Here is a 14,851-nt window from a genome sequence, read left to right as displayed (position 1 = left end):
GGTGGTGGTTGAAGGCGGTAGTGTGATTGGCTGCTCAACTCAAATTGAATGTTGAGCCACACAAGGCTGAGGGGCAAATCTAGATGGAAATTTGGGGTATCACAGATTCAGATTGATTTAGATTTTGCTGCTAAACGCCGATGAATGGATAAAAAAAACCCCAGAATAAAGACCAGAAAACAATTTTACCCCAAGTTCAGTTTCAAGAGCTCTTCTTCTTGCCCTTGGATCGGCTACCGTAAGACTTGAAGACAATCTTGGAAGCCTTTTGCTTGCGCTTGTCGACTCGCTTCTTCTCAATGCGACCACTTGAAGGCTTCTTTGAGTCCACATCCATTGCTAGACATGGCTGGTTAGTGAAAATGAATGAGACAGAGGCGGTTTTGTCAAAACTCACATGTGGCTTCATTGTCTTGAACATCCTCCTTGGCATCGCCGTTGGCGTCCTCTTCTTGTGCTGAGAATAGGTATGTTAGCGCTTAATCGTCTTTGAGGTGGTTATACCATGCCACTCACTGTTCATGTTCACATCTGAAGACTCAGGCTTGGGCTGCTTGGCCAACTCAAGGAGCTTAGCAGAGAGACGCTCATTTCGAGCGGCCTCGGCGGGACCAAAAACATTTTTAACCAGCCGCCTGTTGTTGGCCTTTCTGGTGCTCGCTCGTGCGCTCTTTGCCATTTTTGTCGATATGGTTGAAGATGGATGCTTGAGTAAAAGTCGTTATCAAAGTTCCCTGCTGCTAAGAAAAAAAGTTAGGACAAGCTACCGAGGGGCAGTGGTGAGTTTAACTGTGGCGGTGTGTGGCTAGTAAAGCAAAGATCAACATAGGGAGACGCTGGGATCCTAGTCCACTCCCTGGGTGTGCCAGGGATGACCGCCTTCTATTCTTGGACTCTGGTGCGACTACACTCTAAAGACTGGGCAAACATGACATACCTAGCGTGAGAGGACGACGACGAGTTTAGAGCACGCGTGGTGGTAGAGATAGTTCGATCGATTCTCATATTCAGTGTCAGTCAGAGTGGAGGGCCCATTACCTTACCTTTTATAATCCGATTGTACATTCATCTTCTAGATATAACCTTTATATCGCTTCTGTTCATTCACTCGGCCACTCACTCGTACCTTGCCAACCTACCTTAGGTACTCTTTCTCACGGTACCATTCAGTCTGATACAACCAATTCCATTCCTACAGGCTGCACCCGATCAGCCTGCGCATCTGCCTTGGATGCCGTTGCGCGCCTTCCACAACCACTGTTCGCGCCCAACACTGGCAGCACCTTCCTCCACACATAATCTCCCTCGATAACGATAACGACACCTTCCCTCGGCCCAAAAACGCAAACATTAGCGACCGATAAACGGAAGGAACGACCGACCGACCATTCGACATGGCTTCCGCAGGTTTTGGGTCCGCTACGGCCGCACCCTCGCACTCAACAAGTGCACACGCAAGTCTTCGATCAGAAGCGAGTTCTCTTGCGCGACAAGTTAACCGCTTGTTGAATCGCCAACTCTCTTCTGTGTGCCAGGTGAACGGAGTCAAGAGTACTGGCATCAAGGCTGAGCTACAGCGTCGCATACATAATCGTGAGTTTAGGGCCTGCTCATGCACAATTTCACTCTTGTTTTCGTCTGCACTGCGCGATGGCTTCATCTCTCTTCCGCATGCTTCTTTGGCCGTGAATCACTGCTTCCAAATTCCTCAGTACCATAGCTAATCATGCCCGCTTCGCCACCAGTCATCCAAGAAGCCGTCAACGCCAACGATCCCGTGCGCCTGCAGCAGATTCGCCAGAGCGTGCACAATTCCATCTCGAGCTCTCAAACCGGATCTTCGCCCTCTCGGTCGAACTACCCGATTTCACATGGTCATGCTTCCTCAACACCTTTTGGGTTGCACAGCATGTCGTTCCCTAGCACCCACGCCAGCCTGTCTAATGGTCAGCGGCCTGTGGTTAACTTCAGCTCGTCAGTGGCACTCACCTTCAAACCGAGCCCGTTTTATCAGATCGAGGCGGTTGCTGGTGATATAAAGACCTGCGATGGTACGTTTTGCGCGTCGTTCTGTGTACCCTGCCCAACTTGCTCATACTAACACCCCTGTCAAGTCATGTCGCAGCACCGTAACACGATAACCTATCCCATTAGACTAGACGATCATCCTGTTTTACAGAAGTGCGTTAACGACCCTTCGTACCGAGTGATGGTCTTTTGCGCCGGGGACACTTTAGGAATTCAAGATGTCGCATTTCCTCACCAGTCAGAACTCAAGGTCAACGGCGGCGAGGTCAAGGCCAATTTGCGCGGCTTGAAGAACAAACCTGGATCTACTAGACCGGTTGACATCACAAAAGCGCTTCGCCTTCGTCCGAAATATACCAACAACGTTGAGTTCACATACGCGCTGACATCCAAGGTGAGCACTGTGCACAAGCGTTGTTACAAACATGGTCTGACACCGAATACAGAATTTCTACCTTGTGATAAATGTTTGCAAAATAACATCTGTCGAACAACTTGCGGAGCGCATTGCCAATGGCAAGAAGATATCGATTGATTCTGTAAAGCAAGAACGTAAGTGCCACTCACTATTCGTCCAGTGCTCCTGAGTTATCACTGACATGCAATTAGTCAACGCCAAAGCACAAGATCCGGATGTAGTAGCAACTTCACAGGTGCTATCTCTCAAATGTCCATTGTCATACATGCGACTAGCACTCCCTTGCCGTGGGTTGAGCTGCACACACTTGCAATGTTTTGATGCCACTTCTTATCTCCAGCTGCAAGAACAAGGCCCGCAATGGCAATGTCCTATTTGCAACAAGTCCGCCACTTTCGAGCAGTTGGCTGTTGATGCGTGAGTTTATAGGCAATGATTATGAGGGGTCTTTCTTTTCTAACCTCGAGCAGATATGTCAAAGACATCCTGGAAAATACACCAAAGAGTCAGGAAACTGTGACCATCGAGCCCAATGGTGAATGGCATCTCAAGAGCACCGACGACAGTAGTCAGGGGCACACAAATGGAAACTCATCTTACGCAAATGCCTTTGACGATGACGATGACGATCTGGTAATATCAGAGGTCAATTCTATTGGTCACCGCCGTTTAGAGACGCCCAAAATCTCTACACCGACCATTAGTACGCCAGTAACAGCAGGTCGCGATGTATCATCTTCTGCTGGACCAAGGGGCATAGCATCTACCAGCGCCAAGCGCCCAATGGCCGCTATCATCGACCTAACGCTATCTGACGATGACGATGATGATTTGCCCCCGCCCCCAAAAAGGCAAAACACGTCGATGAACGGATACTCAGGCAATCTACCTAACAACTCTCCAATCTCGCCAGGTGATCTCGGGTATCTTTAGGGGGATGCTCGTCCTCAGGGACGCAAGAAACATAAACGGAATCGTAAGACTCTCTAGAACGAGTCTGGTGGCAGTGAAATATGTCCCAGGGGGGCAGTCTATATAACTGCTTGGTATTAGGGGTGTTGGTTGATGACTTTTACTTTGGCATGTTCTGATCCGGCGTTGGAGGAGACGGAAAATGATTCCCCTGCTAATTACCGGCATTGCTATCACGGTTGTTTTTCGCGAGGTGTAAGGGAGTATTCAAAAGATAGGGGATCAATCGTTCAGGCGGTACGTACTTTAAGATATGAGACAGGGTCCAGTCTCAAACATGAAAGGAGGCAATAGAAAGACAAGTAGCCTCTTCTACATGTTCTCATTCCAAATAGGGACGTCATGGAAAGCAAATAGTACAAAGTCTGCCGACTGTCCATGTCACGAACCAATGTTATGACGATAAAGTCACATGGCGGACTACAAAGGATTTTCACAGGAAAACGCGAGTATAGAAACGCACGAATCAATTTTCATTCATATGTATTGGCTTCAAAGAAAAATATCATCTCGAGCATGCCTTCTATCTCGCCCTCAAATCATCACATTCAACCCTAATGTTAAACCGAATTCCTATCCCATCATGACCCAATTGACTCCATAAATCACACATACTTTTTCTTATCGCTTTACCCAATTATGCTCCAATGTCCTTTCTCTTGCTAGGCACCGCGGTATCAGCCTTCCACGAGTCAACGTTGTGGATCAGGCAAGCCTCGCCTTGGTCACGACGGGTGAGACGACCGATGCGGTACACCTTCTCACCAGCATCGGTAAGAGCCTGAGAAACGCTGTCGGCCTTTGCAGGGTCGACAGCAATGACCATACCGACACCAGAATTGAAGGTGCGGCACATCTCGATGGGCTCGACGTTGCCAGCCTCACGCATCCACTTGAATACAGGAGGGATCTCCCATGAGCCGAACTCGATCTCAGCAGCGAGAGACTCGGGGATCATACGAGGAACGTTCTCTACGAGGCCACCACCGGTGATGTGAGCAAGACCCTTGATGTGGGAGAGGACTGGCAAAAGAGACTTGACGTAGATTCGTGTAGGGGTGAGAAGGGACTCGCCAACGGTGGTGGACTGGTCCCAAGGAGCAGGGTCGGTGTAGCTGAGGCCAGCGCGAGAGACAATGCGACGAGCCAGAGAGAAGCCATTGGAATGGACACCAGCGGAGCCAAGACCGAGGAGGACATCGTCTTGAGCCATGTCATCCTTGCGAGGAAGCTTGATATCAGCAGTAACGGTACCGACAGCGCAACCAGCGGCGTCATAATCATCATTCTGGTACATGCCAGGCATCTCAGCAGTCTCGCCACCAACAAGGGCACAGCCAGCTTGTCGACAACCATCAGCAACGCCCTGAACGAAGTCAGCAGCAGTAGAGAGATCCAACTTGCTGCAGCCGTAGTAATCGAGGAACATAACAGGGGTAGCACCCTGAACAACCAGATCATTAACGTTCATGGCAACCAGATCGATGCCAACGGTGTCGTGCTTCTTCATTGCCTGGGCAATCATGAGCTTGGTGCCAACACCATCAATAGCACCCACGATAATGGGAGCTTGAGGGTAGCCAGCTTGAGACAGATCAACCTCGCCACCAAAGCCACCAATCTCAGCATCGGCACCAGGTCGCTTGGTGCTGGCAACAGCCTTCTTGATCTTCTCGACAAAGTCGTTGCCGGCTTGAATATCGACACCAGCCTGGGCATAAGTCATGGAGGTCTGAGCAGTGGAGCGGAAAGCTCGGTGAGCGATATCCTTTCGGTAGAAAGCACCCTCAAAATCAATGACCTTCTTGTCAAGAGCGGCATAGGCAGCATCAACAGCAGCTCGGAGCGAGTCGCCAACAGCGTTGATAGCAATGACACGGCCACCAGAAGTCTTGAGACCAGTGCTGTCGAGTATGGTACCAGCGTGGAAGATGTTGCAGCCAGCAGGAGGCGTCTGGACAGACATAGCCTTACCCTTGGGGTAAAAACCGGGGTAACCGCCGGAAGCAAGGACAACAGTGGCGCTGAACTTGTTCTCAATGGTAAGCTTGCAGTTGTCGAGGTAGCCGTTGGCACAAGCAAGCATGATCTCAGCCAAATCAGTATCGGCAGAGAGAAGAGGAAGGACGGTTTGTGTTTCAGGGTCACCGAATCGGACGTTGTACTCAAGAACCTTAGGTCCCTTGCTGGTGATCATGAGACCAGTGAAGAGAACACCACGGAAAGGCTGCTGCTCCCGTCGCATACCGGAAATGGTGGGCTCGAGAATCTCACGGTCGATGAGCTCAGTAAGCTCCTTAGTAGCAATATTTGTAGGCGCATAGCATCCCATGCCACCAGTGTTAGGGCCCTGGTCTCCATCGAAGATACGCTTGTGGTCCTGAGCGAGAGGCAGAGATCGGATGGCGTAGCCGTCGCAGAAAGTCAGAACACTGAGCTCATCACCAATGAGAAGCTCCTCAATAACAACCTCGTCGCCAGCGTCGCCGAACTCCTTATCAACCATAATTTGCTTCAAAGCAGCCTTGGCCTCCTCCTTGGTCTGGGGAAGGATAACACCCTTTCCAGCAGCGAGACCAGTGGCTTTGATAACGACGTCATGGTCAACGCTATCGATGTATGCAACGGCCTTGTTGTAGTCGGAGAAATTCTCATAAGTGGCAGTAGGAACGTTGTACTTCTTCATGAAATCCTTGGAGTAGGTCTTGCTGCCCTCAAGTCGCGCAGCTTCCTTGGAGGGACCGAAGCAGGGAATGCCAGCCTTTCGGAACCATCCCTCAACGCCGTCGACGAGGGGAGCCTCAGGGCCAGGAACAACAAGGTTGACGCCGTTCTCCTGAGAGAACTTGACAAGACCAGCGAAATCCTCAGCCTTGACTGAAGAAACATTTGAGGTCTTGGGGCATCCAGCAGTTCCTCCGTTACCGGGGACAGCAAAGATCTGCTCGACTCGAGGAGACTGACTGAGCTTCCAAGCTAGGGCATGCTCACGGCCACCGTTGCCGATGAGCAGAATTCGTAGGTCCGCCATGTTGGTTCGTGAGAATATGTGCGAGGAGAAGAATCGGCACGAATGCGATTCCGAGATTCGGCGGCGAGAATCGGTCCACAGAGGTTCTCAACTCAAGATCGTTGTAGATGCTAAGAGAGCAAATAGTCAGTATCTCGTGCAGACACTTGAATTCGGAATAACACCTACCTTAATTGATTCCTTTGAGAGGAACCAGCTCCGTAAAGAGACAAAAGTTGGTGGTGGACTGAACTAGAATCGAACTGACTCTGCACCTACACTAAACTTTTTCTAACTTTTCAACTGCCCCGCGCTCTGCTCTTTCCCTCAATTGAGCCCCGCGTTGTATGGACCCTCCAGTCTTTTATTACCTTATCGTTATCGATAACGCTGACTCAGCGAGCTTGAAGCTCCCGTCCAATCCAACCAGGAGAGCACTTCGGTGAGCTTGGAAGTACGTATCCCTTTGAGTTCGACGCAAACGACGTCCTTCACTTATCACACCCACGAATATTAAATCATACTCCAGATCACTCATAGCTCCGGCCATTCTCTATTATTGATGATCTAAAGTGAAATCTACCAAGTCGCCCATCATGTCTTTCGAACCCGTCATGCCTCCCTTTAACTCGAGCGATCCATCTGCCAACTTCCTCAGCTCCTCCTGTCTCGACTTTCTCCTTATTGAGCTCGTTCCTATGGCCTACCGCGTAACTCATGAGCGAGATTCCATCGCATCAGAATCAAATGGCGCACCCGCAGATACCGCCTCAACTAGCCATGCAGTAAGCTCCAGCGCAGCCGGAATAATGGCTGGTACAGCGACAAGGAAAGATGAGGAAGAGGATATGGACGCAGTGCACTATCGTCTTGAGATGTTGGGGTACAGAGTAGGGCAGGGTCTTGTAGAGAGGTGCGCATCAATGTCTGGAGTTCTCTACGCCCTCATGGCTTACATCGTAACAGATTCTCAAGAGACCGGCCACGATTCAACGACACACTCGACGTTATCAAATTCCTCTGCAAAGATCTTTGGACGCTAGTATTTGGCAAGAATATTGACAATCTCAAGACAAATCATAGAGTCCGTTTTCTTTCTCTGTTCGGTATGAGAACATTACGCTAATATTGAGCCAGGGAGTATACGTATTGACTGACAACCTATTCCGACCCTTCTCGCGCATGAGCACAGAAGCTGGCGGCCAAGCAATCGTTCGCGCACAACCGGTATTGTCCCAGAAAGCATCAGTCTCTTCATGATATGTTCTTATATTGACTTGCTATACCCCGCAGTTCTTATGGTTCCCATGCGGTGTCGTACGGGGTGCATTGGCCGCCCTTGGAATAAACACCAGTGTCCAAGCTGAAATCAACGAGTTGCCGGGTGCCGTGTTTCAGATCAAAACCATACCAAACAAGCCCTGAGGGATTTGTCTGTCTAGCTATAATACCACGATACCCTTCTACCAAGCCTAGGCACACCACACCAAACATCCAACCAACGAGTGCCATGAACGCGCAAGAGCTAAATTTCGCCATGGTTTAGACCAACTCTTGACCAAAACTCCAATCATACCTGCAGCAGTCCCCAAGATTCATCAACATCGGGGCTATAAAGACATCGACCGTAAATCATCGCCCGGAACATTTCACAGCCTGCGCAAAGTCATATCATCAGCAATCGTGCTCATGACTCATATTACTATGTCTAGTGCCATAGCTATGGGCATCCTCAGGAGTGTCCTTGCCTGCTCTGGAAGCCTCTTACTGGGTATTAGGGAAGATATCAAATTGGGGGTATTCACTTTTGGGGAGGGTTGTGGACAAAGCTGACACCCTTGGAGATGTTGCCCTTGAGGCCCTCGGTGGCCTTGGCCAGAAGAGCCTTCTCCTGCTCGGTAATGCCCTCCAGTGGGTTGTTGGCCTGCTCGGCACCGTCGGGCTATGTAATATTAGCACATATCCCATCTAGAAACGAAAAAAACTGTCACTTACGCCGAGCTGAATGGGAACAGAGAAGAAGTCGGTGCCAGTCACCTTGGCGATAGCCTCGCCTCCAGGGATACCACCTTCAGAGACTTTTGGAAGGTAGACGTAACTAGGCTCAACGAGTCCCTTCTCGCCCTTCACGGCACGGAGAACCTTCTCGGCAAATCTACAGTCATATTAGTTACTGAGTGGAGCAACATGAAGTGGTTAGGCAACCCACCGGAAACCAGCGTAAGCCATTGAAAGAGTGGCGCTGCCAGCACCATCCTTGGCCTTGACGACCTCGTCACCGCCGAACTGGACGCGGTTCACGAGAGCATCGTACTTGTCCTTGGGGATGTCAACAGCAGGCGTGGCCTTGCTGAAAAGAGGGACGATGGTCTCTCCAGAGTGCCCACCAATGACGGGGATGGTCAGCTCTTGGGGGTTAGCCCTGCCAGTGATCTCGGCAACGAAGGTCTCGGCACGGACGATGTCGAGGGTGGTGACACCAAAGAGACGCTGGGGGTTGAAGACGCCCTTGGCCTTGAGGACCTCAGCAGCGATAGGGACGGTAGAGTTGACGGGGTTGGAGATGACGAGGATGAAGGCCTTGGGGGCGACCTCGGCGACAACCTCGATGAGACCCTTCACAATGCCAGCATTGATGTTGAAGAGATCGTCACGAGTCATACCAGGCTTGCCTGTGCGGGGGATGTGGTCAGTAGAGTAAAAACTGGGGGAGGGGCTCCGGGGTCTGTCGGACACGCGGGGACCAACGCCGGATGTCCGGGGTAAGAGCTTTACATACGGGGAATGCCAGCGGGGATGACAATAATGTCGGCGTCCTTGAAAGCAGCCTTAGCGCCATCGTTGGCGGGAAGGTAGCCAGTTGTCTTCTGCAGAGGGTGTGAGCAAATAGTGTGTTTCGGTGGAAGGGAATCATGCATGTTCGACTGGGGGAAATCTGGGGTCGACTCACAGCGCGGGAAGAGATATGGGAGAGATCGGTGGCAACGCCGGGGGTATTGACGACATCGTAAAGAGCGAGCTCATCGATATGAGGGGATGTCTTGAGGAGAAGAGAAAGAGGCTGTATAACGATCATTGTCAGCTGGTGTAATTTTAAGATTTGAGTGAGCAAGTTTCAGCGTACCTGACCAATGCCACCAGAGGCGCCAGCAACAACTAAACAAAACGTCAATTATTGCTCTGATAGGTGCTGAGAGACGATACCGAGCTGCGAAGAGCGCGAATATAATAGGCAGACATCAGGGTGAAGGAGTGAGTGAGACGACGGTCGTACGTACCAGCCTTGACCATTTTGACTGATTTTACAGGTATATTGGGATTGAAGGAGGGGTAGTTGCTCTGTTGAGACTTTGTAGAAAAGCGAAAAGATGGTAAGAGACGAAGAGCTTGGATGGAAGAGTCAAGATGTGGGAAGAATGAGGAGAGTGGGAGGAGGGTCAGGAAGTGGGAGAGGGTTCAAATAAGTAATGTAGAGGAAGAGCCTCGAGGGTTGTTAATGCGACACGACGGGACGGAGGAGAACAAGCGATGACTGGGCTGCTACTGGCAACCACCACGGCGATACCTGCTGTACTCTACTAAGGTGAGTTAGTTCCAGATCCATTGTGTACAGGGCAGCTCTCCATACAGTAAGGTACCTTAAGGTAGGTACGCCTCTCCATACGGGTACCCTTCAAGCCCGCTGAGACACTCCCGGCTCCCGACGTAAGTATTCTAATGGATGTACCTCAAGGTCACCTAGTCCCTTGCTAAGGCATCATAGCACTGCTCTATTGCATTCATTGCATTACTACAGTGCCCGAGTTAGTCTCTCCGAGCTGACCGGGAACCTTTACGGCGATTCACGGAGCTGGGCTGGGCTGGCAAATTTACATGTCCGAGATTATCACAGGCGTCTATATTTGCCTCCATCTTTTCTGCCGCAGACATGTGCGACAGCCTACCTAGGTGCCAGATGTCGAGCGGGGAAAGCAGCAGAAAAGAGCTGTGTATGAGCTCTAGTGGGGGGTTCCAGGAGGAAACCCCTCCTTGCAGGGGTCAGTGGCTATCATCGACAATTGAGGGGCAGGGCATCATCCACAGTCCAGAACCCACTGCCCATTGCCAGGCCTATTGAATAGTCGAACCAAGAGGAGCGGCATCATCATCTCGCCTCTCTTTCGCCAGCTCTTGATTGCTTATTACCATCTATCACGAGTTTGAATTTCGAGCAATTACGTAGCTGTCCTGATATCACCCACATTTTCGGAGACCTTTGATGGGCTTTTGCTAATACTCATGATATTATCTCAGACTACCTACATTCTTACGTACCTATCTTTCATGCATCCACCATCATGGATTTCTTCTTTCCCTTCACCCATTGATGTTCTTCCCCTCTCGCCCGCCCACTTTGACTCGCAACGGCGATCCGCTCCAGTTGTCAGAGACCTGGCGCAATACTTGGCGCGAGGCCTTGAGCTGAGACTGGTGCGCAAGCGCCCTATGCTGCCGTCGGGGAGCAAGAAAACATCAGACCTTGCTATAGGGTGTCAAAATAAATTCAGCAAAGGAAATCCTAATCTCATACTGAGCCACTTAAGTCTTTTTGTCATGTATGATCAAGGTCCTGAGTTTTCCTTCCTCCCCCTACACTGCTTCCCTTTCTCTTTTTGGGGGATCCTCAGGATAGACTATAAATTCTGATGGAGAACGGCATACGATAGCAACGGAGCAACGGACAAGCCCTGACCACTTCACGCATCAATCGTCCGCTACATTCGATTGGGTCTCATACCAAACCAACATCAACGAGATGTCAATCTTGTTTTGACAGACTATGCTAACGATCACGGACCTGAGTCTGGTTAGCTTCTGGAACCTGAACCCTCACATCCAGCGTCCCGTGGGGAAGGCTGTCAAGGGACCGATGTTCCCCTGCACCTCCAACTCGACAGCTCTGGACAACTCACCGGGCCTGACCGTCGCAACCCCGAGTTGGGAGCGTTCTTTACCCCGACCCAACTCCGGTGAGCACACCAGATCCAAACTCAATTGTCCAACCAAGCTCTACGAGCACGATCAAACAAGTCGCTCATGTGAAAGTGTTGGTAATCCTATCGTGTAAACCCCACCTTGTATATTACTGAATCTGTTTCTCGCCTTGCTGGTTATGTGACTTATAAGTGGACAATGCCCTCTCGTTACAAGAATTCGCTGTTTGCAGAAAATCAACAAACAAGGTGTTCAAGCCACCAAGATGAGGGGGCGGCTGATCCCTCCCCGTTACTAAATTTGGAAGTTTTGCAAATGTATCTCTGCAGCCTTGGTGGTTGGCTGTTATTAGCTCACTTTGAGTATGAGCCAAGTCATTTGAAACATCATCACGAATCTTCATTGATATCTTGTCAAACAAGTTTCGTCTTTTTCCGATACCTCCGTGGGTGGTAGCCTCCAGCATCCGGATGTTGATATGCCTCAAATCGTATAGCAGCCGGATATTTGTCGTTCAGAAACTGATTTCGGTGGATGATTTGCGTCTATTGCACCAACCATGTTTCGTGCCCTTCAAGTTGGCCAGCGTCTGGAAATTAACATGCGTCTAACTCAAGAAAACTAACTCCGGATTGTGGCTACATGAGGCCTTGAGCATCAAAACATTCCGACTTATGATCTTGTTGTTCAAAATATTGCTCCGATCTTATCCGGGACAGTGACGTCTTGAATCGCACTCATGAGGATCCTCGGCGCCTTGACACTCGGCATGATCCTCGGTATCCCGTGGTACCGAAGTCATGACCCGAATTCTACCGCTTCGCACTTATACATCCAGACAACATCGTGAGCTTCCGCCGATGATCAGAGAACTGGTTAGTGCAGGCTTTGTCCAGACCGGCCATGCCAATCACGATTTAATTATTAGCTGAGACTCTTGTTGTGCTACGTCACTGAAGGTACATCAAAGAGTAGTTGACCATCGAGGGTTCTTGACATGATCTGCATCATACAATCACGAACATACACTTTCTTATACTGAGACACAAATTTTGGGTTGCCGACGATATTGCCAGCGAGATATTCATTCATTTTGAGCTCACTAACTCCAACAGTGAATGACCCAGAGACCTCGGTCCATGTGCTATTCCCACACTGATCGCTTTTTCATCAGTTGTGGGCTACGCAGCGTGCCTCCCTTAGCTTCATGCCCCAGCCTTATTCACAATACATTTCTATCTTGATATTAGACAGCTTAGTTCTCCTCAGCAGCGGCGGCGGCCTTCTTGGCCTTGTTGCCACGGAGCTTCTGCTCGGGCTCGGGCTTGACGGGCTTGTTGGACTTCTTGAGGGCGGAGGCACGCTCAACGGCAGCGGAGCGGAGATCAGCACGGTACCCGTTCTTGGCAGCCTGGTTGGCAACAGCCTGGTAGGTCCTGTGCGAAAGAATCACGGTCAGCCCCGTTCCGCAAATGCTCAATGTCGAATAACAACGACGGTGTGGGCAGTCGAATACTCACTTGCGGTTGCTCTTGGATCCGCTGTAAGAGGTCTTGACAAAGTTCTGGGCGGGCTTGTTGGGCAGAGCCTTCTTGGAGGTGACAACAATAGCACCCTTCTCGCCAGAGGAGATACCGAGAGCCTGTTAATTCGACTTGTTTAGCATCGTACGTTCATCGAGTCGAGGAGTCTTCATCGGGGCTGCTGTAGCCGTACCTTGTCGTTGACGAAACCAGCGTGCTGTGAGGTGAGTTAGCGCACACGATCTACCATGACCCTACGACTATCCAAGAGGGTATCAAAACTCGGGAACGGAATCGTACCTTGCGGGAAGTCTTGTTGGTCAGGTTAAGGGGGTCTCGGGAGAACTGAACACCGCCGTTCTTCTTGCTCTTGGCGGAGAAGCAGTTGTTGTCACCTGCGCGATCGCAAAAACGTTTCAGTAATTGACTTCTTAAATATCAAGGCGCATTATCGTAGGCCAAAATTCATATCATAGCAGACGAGAAATTTGTCGAAGGGAGACTCACGGACGATCTCCCAGATCAGATCCGAGGAAATGTTGGAGAGCTCCTGGGCGGCAGACATTGTGAATGGAGGTTTTGGCGTGAAAATTGACCGGGGAGAGTGAAGCTTGAGGTTGTCGTCGTCGAGATATCCAGTTCCAAAGACTACCTTATTCACCAAAGTCGGCGAGAATTGTGCGTAGAGAAATTATGGGGCTCGCCTAGCATGCCAAACAGGGCTAGACACCGATGCTGACTTTACTGGCCAAACCAAAGGGGGCCGAGGGGCGGGAGCATCGAAAGACTGGGCCAGAGTGTCAGTGGGTAAATTCATTGGAACAGAGTTGAGAGGCGAATGGTTGATACGACCGACCCCTGATGTCATACAATAAGACATTCAAAGCTCATTCCTGTCTATAATCTACTATACAGAAGGGGGGCACATTGCTCGGTGTAGGGATCAAATATATTACAGCATATACCTCCATCTCTCAACAAACAACAGCTTCAGAACCAACTTGCGTGTCCTTGTGCCTGTAGCGGCTGTGCCAAGCCAGAAAACGCGTGGCTTAATTGATTGGGAGAGGGAGCCCGAGGCCTCGCAAACAGAGTCACGTCAGCACTTTCATTCCTGAGACAAAGGGAAGGAGGCTCGTCTCTTCACTTTTATTGCTGGACTTCCACTTGCACTTATTCAAATCCGGACCTTGCTTTGCCTTGCGGAGGGCGAGAAATATCATCCACGGCTAATAAACTCTGCACTTGCGACTTTTTATAGTCCGTCTTTTACCAGAGACGGGCTATTTATTTATCATGCACCTTTGAGCTTCTATTCTCTTTTATACGCCTGCGACTTGGCCGTTCCTTTCTTTTGTACCCCGATCGTATCGTATCGTATCGCTGCGTTGCACATAAATCTGTCGATCGACCTCTACTCCCAATTATCTTTCTCTTTAATACAAACTCGCCCAGCATGTCGTATCTTCTCTACTCGATCTCCTTCTTCGCCCTCGTCCTCGGCACAGTTCTCTTCTTCACCCGCGCCCACTGGATCCCCCACGTCCAACATCTACGACCCAGACTCCCTGGCGCAGACTACATCTACTCGCGACTCCCGAACAGTTTCGCAGGCGATATCGAGGCCGGTCTTTCCAGCAATACATTCGATCTCTCCGGAAATGTCGAGTCAGGCGATTCGCGCGCTGGTCTTGACGATGCGGCCAAGGCTGAGGTCCTCGCTATCATGAAGAAGAGACGGATGAACTTTGACCAGGCGAGGAAGGTCTACATGGAGAACCGTTTCAAGGCCAACGGTATTGGCGCTGATGGATTACCGAGGGATCCGAAGTTCGTGAGCTTTTCATAAGAGTTGCGTGAGCATGCGAAGTACCCGACGAGAAACGTAGCGCATTACGACGCCATTCGACTACGAATTCTGCTCTC

At 50.3% G+C, this 14,851-nt stretch overlaps 7 protein-coding genes; 3 read left to right on the top strand and 4 right to left on the bottom strand.

The window, feature by feature from the left end:
* Window positions 1-202: 202 nt before the first annotated feature.
* On the bottom strand, window positions 203-679 carry FFUJ_07899 (uncharacterized protein; the record flags this gene model as incomplete). XM_023578203.1 has 3 exons in its annotated part: window positions 203-339; window positions 398-457; window positions 517-679. The coding sequence occupies 3 exons, from the start codon at window positions 677-679 to the stop codon at window positions 203-205; spliced, it is 360 nt and encodes a 119-aa protein (XP_023431403.1).
* A 1,047-nt stretch (window positions 680-1,726) lies between these two features.
* Window positions 1,727-3,379, top strand: FFUJ_07898 (probable relatd to E3-like factor in the SUMO pathway; the record flags this gene model as incomplete). XM_023578202.1 has 5 exons in its annotated part: window positions 1,727-2,051; window positions 2,115-2,422; window positions 2,475-2,580; window positions 2,638-2,863; window positions 2,917-3,379. The coding sequence occupies 5 exons, from the start codon at window positions 1,727-1,729 to the stop codon at window positions 3,377-3,379; spliced, it is 1,428 nt and encodes a 475-aa protein (XP_023431402.1).
* Window positions 3,380-4,055: 676 nt separating this feature from the next.
* On the bottom strand, window positions 4,056-6,449 carry FFUJ_07897 (probable bifunctional purine biosynthetic protein; the record flags this gene model as incomplete). Its single annotated transcript, XM_023578201.1, has 1 exon — window positions 4,056-6,449. The coding sequence occupies one exon, from the start codon at window positions 6,447-6,449 to the stop codon at window positions 4,056-4,058; it is 2,394 nt and encodes a 797-aa protein (XP_023431401.1).
* Window positions 6,450-7,024: 575 nt separating this feature from the next.
* FFUJ_07896 (related to TRS33-TRAPP subunit of 33 kDa involved in targeting and fusion of ER to golgi transp) lies at window positions 7,025-7,853 on the top strand (the record flags this gene model as incomplete). XM_023578200.1 has 4 exons in its annotated part: window positions 7,025-7,341; window positions 7,395-7,512; window positions 7,566-7,655; window positions 7,722-7,853. 4 exons carry the CDS (start codon window positions 7,025-7,027, stop codon window positions 7,851-7,853), a joined length of 657 nt encoding a protein of 218 aa, XP_023431469.1.
* A 376-nt stretch (window positions 7,854-8,229) lies between these two features.
* On the bottom strand, window positions 8,230-9,719 carry FFUJ_07895 (probable malate dehydrogenase; the record flags this gene model as incomplete). XM_023578199.1 has 7 exons in its annotated part: window positions 8,230-8,370; window positions 8,424-8,583; window positions 8,638-9,100; window positions 9,208-9,295; window positions 9,379-9,489; window positions 9,553-9,584; window positions 9,707-9,719. 7 exons carry the CDS (start codon window positions 9,717-9,719, stop codon window positions 8,230-8,232), a joined length of 1,008 nt encoding a protein of 335 aa, XP_023431468.1.
* Window positions 9,720-12,657: 2,938 nt separating this feature from the next.
* Window positions 12,658-13,490, bottom strand: FFUJ_07894 (related to ribosomal protein L28; the record flags this gene model as incomplete). XM_023578198.1 has 5 exons in its annotated part: window positions 12,658-12,838; window positions 12,923-13,044; window positions 13,119-13,142; window positions 13,226-13,320; window positions 13,433-13,490. 5 exons carry the CDS (start codon window positions 13,488-13,490, stop codon window positions 12,658-12,660), a joined length of 480 nt encoding a protein of 159 aa, XP_023431400.1.
* Window positions 13,491-14,381: 891 nt separating this feature from the next.
* FFUJ_07893 (probable protein precursor) lies at window positions 14,382-14,774 on the top strand (the record flags this gene model as incomplete). The annotated part of the gene is made up of 1 exon (XM_023578197.1): window positions 14,382-14,774. The coding sequence occupies one exon, from the start codon at window positions 14,382-14,384 to the stop codon at window positions 14,772-14,774; it is 393 nt and encodes a 130-aa protein (XP_023431399.1).
* Window positions 14,775-14,851: the final 77 nt, after the last annotated feature.

This window comes from Fusarium fujikuroi, chromosome FFUJ_chr05 (genome assembly GCF_900079805.1).
Source record: "Fusarium fujikuroi IMI 58289 draft genome, chromosome FFUJ_chr05".
Classification (NCBI taxonomy): Eukaryota; Fungi; Ascomycota; class Sordariomycetes; order Hypocreales; family Nectriaceae; genus Fusarium; species Fusarium fujikuroi.
This window is presented reverse-complemented; position numbering and strand designations above follow the sequence as displayed.